We start from the raw sequence: 8,714 nt of genomic DNA, 5'->3' as shown, positions 1-8,714 counted from the left end.
TCTCAACACATACTTACCTTAAACAATGGACGAAGTCCTCCAAAGTGACCAGTGGCTGGATATTACACAGAAAAGGTGGCCAAGGTTAAAAATGTGTGATATAAGTTGCTACTCCTCTCTACCCCCCTCCAAAATAAAACAACCAAAACCAAAAAGACTAGAGGCTCACATCCCTAAACCCACAATTGCAGGAAATCATCAACTATGATGAATTATAAGTTTATCATCGTTCCTTCTATATAAGTCCCCATTCCTTCCTCTGGCCCTAGGCTGCCAGGCAGTTAGCTATTTTTGACATGCCTTCCCTTTTCAAGGATGACTTTAAATCTAGGTCCAGCCATGTGACCAAAACCTGGCCAATCTGTATATTCTAGCCTGATAACCACAGGAAAGTCCATGTAAACCTAGTTAATCCAGAGGCCCAATCAATGGACGTTTTTGTGTGGATTACTAGGAAATAAAGCAGCTCTCTTTTCACTGAGGTTGCCAGGTACACGAACAATTATGTGCTGGGAGCTTCTGAGTTTTCTTATGTGGAAAAAGGTCCACCAGAGAATAAAACCAGCTTAGGGGAAAGCAAAGATGAGAGATGGAAAGAGGTGTAGAGGCAGGGAGGAAGGAGGAGATAGAGAGACTGACAGTACTGATTACATTGGACTGTGATGTGAGCAGAAAAGAACCTTTCCTGGGTTAAGCCACTGAGATTTTAGAGTTGTTACAGCAGTTAGATACCCTAATGAACACACCCAAAAATGTATATAGTGATATAATTCAATGCACCTCTCTGCCCAGTGGTTTGAGAAACTAGATCTTCTACCTAGTTTATGTTTCCACTTTAGAGAGCAATGAAGGATATCTTTTTGGGAGAAATTTTAATAATAAATAAAAAAACTCCAAACTAGTTATTATTATAAAATATAGTTTAATTTCACTCTTTTCATTATTTACCACAAAATTTAAAAAATACCAATATACAGACAAGTGCAAATGAACTGGAAAAAGCTAAAAAGTGTACAAAAGACAAATCTAAAGGATGTATGAACAGTGACGCACACACCATACACTCTCAAATGAGTTGAGAAAACACAGTCCACGTTGATAGGTTTTCTTTCTGAGGTCGGCTTTTTACTGGAGCTACATCTAGAAAGTTCCCTAAATCAAACTTTTATGTGGAAGGATCTTTACTTAAGAAGCATTTCCCATAAACAACCCATACCAGAGAGGCAGAGGTATTCTAGACACACAAGTGATAAATGTCTCTCCTAGGCCTCATGGAACTTGGAGAAATTAACCTAATGAAAACAAAGCACTGTAGAAATGGAAAAGTGACACCTACTGGCCACTTAGCAGTTTTTCTTTATGGCTTCTGATTATTCTTGATGTCAGCCCTGCTCTGCCTGTAATTCTGTGCTTGGCAAGTCTGAGTCTCTGATTCCAGAGCCAACCAATGACCCACCTGAGTGGTAGATACCTCTTTAGAGTGGGATCTGAAACTGGACACTGCTAAACCTGGTCTAACAACTAGATAGCGGCTATTTCATCTACCTATGCCCTAGACTACAGAGATTCCTCAAAGAATATGACTCGAATACAACCTTTCCCCATGGTGACACTGTAATTAAATACTGAAATACTGTAATCCCATTCATTTACCAAAAATCTCTATTTTGTATTTTCCTGTTTATCTTTTTGTTTCTCAATGGTTTTCCAAATTTAGTGACTACCGTACTGTATCAACATATACCTTGAGTTTTCTTTTGTTTCAGGGTATCATCCTGTAATAAAACATCTGATCACATTTTTGAGTTTACTAGTTTCAAAAAAGTTTTAAATTTGATACATGGCTAGAGGTTCAGTTATTTGATTGTACAAAATCAAGGATCAATACACAATTTTTTTTTAAACCACAGCATTTGGAGGTAAGTATCATACTCATAGCATAACCTTTGGTCTACTTCAATCATTTTCACTTAATAAAACGTTCTAGGGCAGAATTGTCATAGGAATATAAAATGTGCTACATGCGTAATTTTAAGTTTTCTAGGAGCCACATTAGAAAAGTAAAAATTAACGCTTGATTTAATTCAGTGTATCCAAAATATTATCTGAACATGTAATCGATATAAAATTGTTAATTTGATATTTTGTGTTTGAAATCTGATATGCAATTTATATGGACAGCTCATTTCAATTTGTATTAGCTACATTACAAGTGCTCAATGGTCACATGTGGCTAGTGGTTACCACAGTGGCCAGCACACTTCCACAGTGTAACCCTAATGCTCAAGTTCTGTGGATTAGAATCACAGAATCAGAACTGGAAGTAAACTCAGAGATCAAACCTTTTTACAAATGAGAAAACTGAGGTATGGAGTGTAAATGGCTTGCTTGCAGTCACACAGCTAAATTTAGGCTGCGTGGGCTCTGGATTCTAGGCACTCCTCCTACGCCACTACATTACCATAGGTAATACTTAGGGTAAAAAAGAGAACTAGAGTACTCTTTTTATGATGCTTTCATTCGGTGTATAGATATTTTCACCAAAATGCAAGAAATAATTGGTAGGAGAAAACATAATATCGAGTAAGCCATACAAATATCTGCCACTCCTCGTCGTAATCAAATGCAAATAAATGCATTTTGATGAAAACACTAAACTTGGGAGAGCTATAGTATTATGCAATAGGTGGATTAGATTCTGGGTCAACGGCAAGGGGATCTACAGAAAAACACTAGAGCGAGTTATTAAAGGATCAAAGCATTCCATTGGCTATCTGTCAACAGGTCTATGCAATAACTCCTCCTCTTGCAAAGAAAAAACTGTTGCTGTACAAGACAGCAGTGGCTTGCCTCTGAAACTCTGCCTCTCAGATCTTTGCATCATGAAGGTTTGCCCCTTGAGACCACCCAGCCACAATGACCTATCCTGCCACCACTAGCATGGGTCAATTCTGGAGGGCAAGCCTCATCTGCAATGGTTCAGACTCCCAAGGTGTTGTGTTTGTAGGCAGGTCCTTCTGCCGACTTAGAGAACAGATGTGATCATTCATGCTTCCTCAGACTTCACTATCATGCTTAGGCTGCTGCAAACCAGTGTCCCCCATCTTGTAGGATTTCTTTGGCTTATTCTAAACCTGGATGTCTCGAGTCCTAAAGTGCCAGAGACAGGAGTGGCGTTGACCCTCTGACATTGTTGGAACATTGTATTGGCTCAAGAAGACAATGTGCCAATATATCCTGGCCCACCCAGCCACTGCAAATGTCACGTTTGAATGGAACATCTGTTTTTGGTTATTGCCTGTTGGTATGTTTGCCTTTAACGCATCTGATGGAAGTTCAATCTATTACTGACAGCCTGAAAAAAATATGCAAGATCAAAATAATGCTTTGTTTTGGTGAGAAGCTCTGAGGGAAATCTACTGGAAAGGTATAGAACCATCCAGAGAAAGACAACTGGAAGTGAACCCCACATCTGAGCCTTAGGTTTTCCCCACGAGTTTCCTAGCCTATCTTATTCACATTTAAGGGACCCAAATAGAACTTATGGGAACATACATAGTAAACGAGAAAGACCTATTAAAACAAAGTATTATGGAAGTATGATCTTCAAAATGGTAGGTATATATATGGTACTTTAAATATTCTTAATTCTTGCACTCAATTTGAACCACCTCTGAATTAATTACTGGTTAACAAATGCTCTCCAAATTTTTAATGATAGCTAGTAAATTGGTTTTTAAATTCTTTTTTTAAAATTTTTTTTATGGCTTTTGAAACAGGTATATAGGCTCACTTGTTTAGTAGCAGTTAAGAGAGGAAAACGTATAAGAGGAATGAACACACTCTTTCCACACAGGTTTTCCACTAACCATGAGGCCCACCAGCATCAGTAGCTTCCCTAGTAAGTTTTAAAGAAAAAAATTCCCTTTAGAGTTAAAAATGGACTCTCCTAAGTTTCCTCCATAAATTTGCAAAATAAAAATGCCATTTCCAAATCATTAGTGAAAAGTAATTGCAAACACAGGCAAAGAAAAAAAAAAAGATAAAAAGAAGCATTTGAAGCAGCCAGGAGCAGAGTCCTGGGGGAAGGGAGGCTAAGGCAGGGGAATTTCTGCAGCAGGCCCCAGGGAGTGTGCTTAGGGGCCTTATGAGGAAGGTCATGGCCAATGCCAATCTTGGGGATACAGGGCCCTGGATCTTGGGGATACAAGGCCCTGGGTCTGGGACATGTCAAGGGTGTGGTTTTTAAATTCTTTTCATTGCCTCATGGTTTTAATGTATTTCCAATGTGTATAATTGCCTTTGGTTATAGGCAATAGGTAACTGTAATTGCCTAATAATTTAGAAGGCCACTAGTTCTTGGCTGAGTTAACCACTGAGACCACTGCTTTCCCAAATGTGTAGAAAGAAACTGGTTTATACGTATTAAACATTTAAAAAGATATGGATTTCATTTTGGCTTTACACAAGACATTTAATTCTCCTGGGCCTGTTTCCTCCTCTAAGATTAATCAGTTACGATACACTTTTCAGCATCAAAAACCTTTCTATCTATAATGAAAATCTTGAATGGTTATAGTAAGAGTAAATCCTATATACCTATATGCAAAAGTTAATCACCAAGACCTAGGGCCCCCAATCTTTTCTTTTCTGTAAGCAAAGTTGAAACTCTATCAACTTTTTTTCCTGAGTTTTAAATATTAAAAAATCACCTCATTTAAAATCCATCTTGAAGTGCTCAACTGGGCATAAATATCCTGGCTTTGTGCTTGCCCAAGTCTACAAAGACCAAATACAGTCTTCATTGTGATTGTGACTATAAACTACATTGTCCCTTTAAATGTTCAAGTACTCTCCATTTCTTAAAACGTATGTAAGCCCTATCCTCAGTTAAGGAAATATACAAGGAATGGAAATGTTCCAAATTACACAAATCTACTATAAGTCAATTACATGTGAATCTTAGACACAAGGAAGAATGCCAATATATTAAATTTCATAAACTCAAAAAAACTGCACCAAAAAGTAAAAACAAAACCCAAACAGGATGTATACAATACTCTTGGTTAGCAATATTTTAGCAAAAAATAGCAACTAGTGGATTTAGATCCAGTTCACTGAGTAAAGGGGTCTGTAGGAAATTCTGAGAAGTTCTATTTGAAGGAAAACATCACATTTCCCCATACCTCTGTGAAAATAAGGTGCAAATCTATAAAAATTGGTAGACCGTTAATAGGAATGAAGGATAAAAACAGTATCAATACAGTACAGAAGAATATACAGTTCTTTGTAAATAAAATGCTTTAAAACATTTTTCATTTTTGGAGTTCATCAAACACTAGAGTGTCCAGTGGATGTCACTGAAGTCCCCAGAGTCTCCCAGGGCCCCCTCAGCTTCTAAGTAATTCATGAAGGCAGCTATGGCTGTGTCATCATTGTCACACAGGGCATCAAAATCTAACTGGGCACCATCACCTACAGAATTAAAATACAGGGCTGTGTAAGTACATTTGGAGGTGAACAAACGATTATAATCAAAAAGGCAAAGCAGGACTAGAATACCACACAATGTATATTTGAGGACAAACTGTATATCTTAAATTGTAGAAGTCTGATAATTTCTTAAATGGGTCACCTATTTTTATAACAATCTGCTGTCAGATAAATTGTACTTAACTCACCTAATACACATAAGTGAGCTAGTCTAAAAAATAGCCTGAAAAGTTATAGCCTCCTAGAGAGTTGGAAGCTAGAGTTTGGGGTTTGCGTGTGTGCGTGCGTGAGAGAGAGAGAGAGAGAGAGAGAGAGAGAGAGAGAGAGAGAGAGAGAGAGAGAGAGAGGGAAACAGGAACAGACTGGAAGGAGAAATTTGAGTTTAATCTGCCTTGTGAAAAAATTCTACATATTTGTTTAACCCAAAAATGAGAAGGCTGAGACAAAAGCATCATTTTCTAAAACCTTGAAATACTCATAAAAGGGATGTACCAGATTTTTTATTGATGAAGGATCAAAGAGGGGCCATGGAAATGAGATTTAGGTTAGAGATAAGGAAGAGGTTCTAGAAATTAAGGGTCAAACATAGCTACAGATTAACCAAAGTTTTCTAGATATCTTTCAAAGTACAATAGAGCTTGAGATGATCTAGGTTCCTTCAAGTTTTGTTTAACATAAATTTCAGTAGATTGGTGTCAGTTATGGGGGGTATAAAACTGTGTCATTTCAATTTACTTGATTTGGACTTGGCATAGACATGCATAATTACATCTTAAACGTTTTATGATTGGTACCCTTTAAAAAATTATTGAATTCCTGAGAATGGACACTTCTTCCTAGGTAGAAATTAGTTTTATTTAAATTGTATGTATGAACAATACCTATAACTGATTCAGTTGATGATTGAATTTTGAATGACAGGTCCATATTAAGTAACATGCATTTTAAAATCAAGAGTATGATGACTGTATTTAGAATTTTGAATGGAAAAAATCTTAGTTTTCAACTTGTTTGCTTCTCTAGAAATCTCCTGTGCCTGCAAATATAGTGATTAAGAAGAGGTTTTTGGAAAACCAAAATGGCAGGCAGTTGCCAAAACAAAAACTTACCTAGGAGTGGTTCGTGATTGTGGGGAACAACAGTGCTGTGGTTTTGCATTGTAGCTTCTAGCTCCCCTACTTCAGAAAGACTTAGTGCAATCAACTCCTTATTTGACATCTGAAAAGACAGAATAATAAAGAGTAAGGTTCCTACTTGAATTAAATACTTCTTAGCAATTATCAAACATGGGCTTGCTGGCAGTGCCATCACTGTCGTCATCAATATGGCAGCTGGCATTTACTAAGTACTATGTGCTTAAGCATTCCGCATGCAACATCTCATTCCTTTTAAAAAAATGTTGTGAGGTAGATGCATTACAGGTCAGGAATCTGAGACCTAAAGAGGCTAATGTGTTGCCCAGTGTTGGAGCCATAATTCTAACCTAAGTCTACCTGACTCCAAAGCCTACATTTTTCATAACCAATACTGAATGTACATACTAGAAGAAAACGTTTTGGATAAAGAAAGAAAAGTTCATAACCAATTTCAGTTTTTGAAAAATGACAGCAAAACTATATCCCATGTGAAACCATAATGGGAAATATTGCTTTAGAGTGAGGAATAGATGAAACCAGAAGCGTTTACCAAAAAGTTATTATACTGTTACACAGTTACAGGCCAAACAATCTCATATTCAATGTAACTCATCAAAATAAGAAATCATTTACCTATGTTGTTAAGTTGACGTACTTTATCTATAGAATGCCTATATAACGTACACTACTTGGAGATTTTTGTTACAATGACTTAACCCCTTTTTCTAGCATATAGCTTGGCACAAAATGAGTATTCAATAAACATTTGCTAAATGTATGAGTAAAATTTTAAAATACTAGACCAAAAGACATAGTATTTATGTAAAAATATATTTGCAAGTTCCCTTTTGACCCTGGTCAGATTTAATTTCTCTTTCCTCCTATATTCTTACACCACTTAGTCTACAGACCTACTTTAGAGCTTTTTGTTGTCAGGGCTACATTAGAATTATATTATATGTGAGTATTCCAGATATTAGCACTATGTTTAGTCATTTTTGTATATGCAGCAATGTATTTCAAATAACTAGTATTTGTTGAATTAAATTAAATAGTATGTAATACTTATCTTGCAGCTTATATTAAACTTTTTTCCCAGACCACAAAGAATATGTTTAATCTGGGGTCGGCCCGGTGGCTCAGGCAGTTAGAGCTCCGTGCTCCTAACTCTGAAGGCTGCCTGTTCAATTCCCACATGGGCCAGTGGGCTCTCAACCACAAGGTTGCTGGTTCAACTCCTCGAGTCCCACAAGGGATGGTGGGCTCCGCCCCCTGCGACTAAGATTGAACACGGCACCTTGACCTGAGCTGCCTCCTGGATGGCTCAGTTGGTTGGAGCATGGGCTCTCAACCACAAGGTTGCCAGTTCAACTCCTCGAGTCCCGCAAGGGATGGTGGGCAGCGCCCCTTGTAACTAAAGATTGAACATGGCACCTTGAGCTGAGCTGCCACTGAGCTCCCAGATGGCTCAGTTGGTTGGAATGCATCCTTTCAACCACATGGTTGCCGGTTTGACTCCCACAAGGGATTGGTGGGCTGTGCCCCCTGCAACTAGAAAACGGCAACTGGACCTGGAGCTGAGCTGCGCCCTCCACAACTAAGACTGAAAGGACAACAACTTGAAGCTGAACGGCACCCTCCACAACTAAGATTGAAAAGGACAACAACTTGACTTGGAAAAAAACAAAACAAAAAAGGCCTGGAAGTACACACTGTTCCCCAATAAAGTCCTATTTCCCTTCCCCAATAAAATCTTAAAAAAAAAAAAAAAAAAAAGAATGTTTAATCCACTGAATTGGAATCTATTAAAATAACAACAACAATAATAGCTACTATTTATTGAGTACATGATGTTTACCAGGAACTATTAAGTTTTTGTTTGTTTTCATATTAAATCACTTAATTCATACATCATTCCAAGAAATAGGTGTTATTATTATCCCTGTTTTACAGATGAGGAAATCAAGTCACAGAGTTTAAATAACAAGACTGGGTTAAGCAGCAGTAAGTGTCTGAGTCACAATTTGGACCCAGATAGTATGGTTCCAGCAACTTCACTCTTAACCACTGTTCTACATTGCCTAT

The 8,714-nt window shown here is 37.6% G+C and overlaps 1 protein-coding gene across 2 annotated transcripts in view; it reads right to left on the bottom strand.

The window, feature by feature from the left end:
• Window positions 1-902: 902 nt before the first annotated feature.
• Window positions 903-8,714, bottom strand: part of BMAL2 (basic helix-loop-helix ARNT like 2) — a 66,312-nt gene continuing 58,500 nt past the window's right edge. For both annotated transcript variants that reach the window (XM_019737416.3, XM_019737418.3), the window contains 2 exons: window positions 6,603-6,711; window positions 903-5,475 (listed from right to left, as the gene is read on the bottom strand). In XM_019737416.3, the coding sequence (XP_019592975.2) occupies window positions 5,339-5,475; window positions 6,603-6,711 (246 nt within the window). In that variant the 3' untranslated portion in view covers window positions 903-5,338. The remainder of the gene's footprint in view (window positions 5,476-6,602; window positions 6,712-8,714) is intronic.

The sequence above is a fragment of the Rhinolophus sinicus genome, chromosome 1 (genome assembly GCF_057876585.1).
Source record: "Rhinolophus sinicus isolate RSI-liver-muscle chromosome 1, RSI-T2T, whole genome shotgun sequence".
NCBI lineage: Eukaryota > Metazoa > Chordata > Mammalia > Chiroptera > Rhinolophidae > Rhinolophus > Rhinolophus sinicus.
The sequence above is the reverse complement of the archived record's forward strand: the minus strand, read 5'-3'. Positions and strand labels throughout refer to the sequence as shown.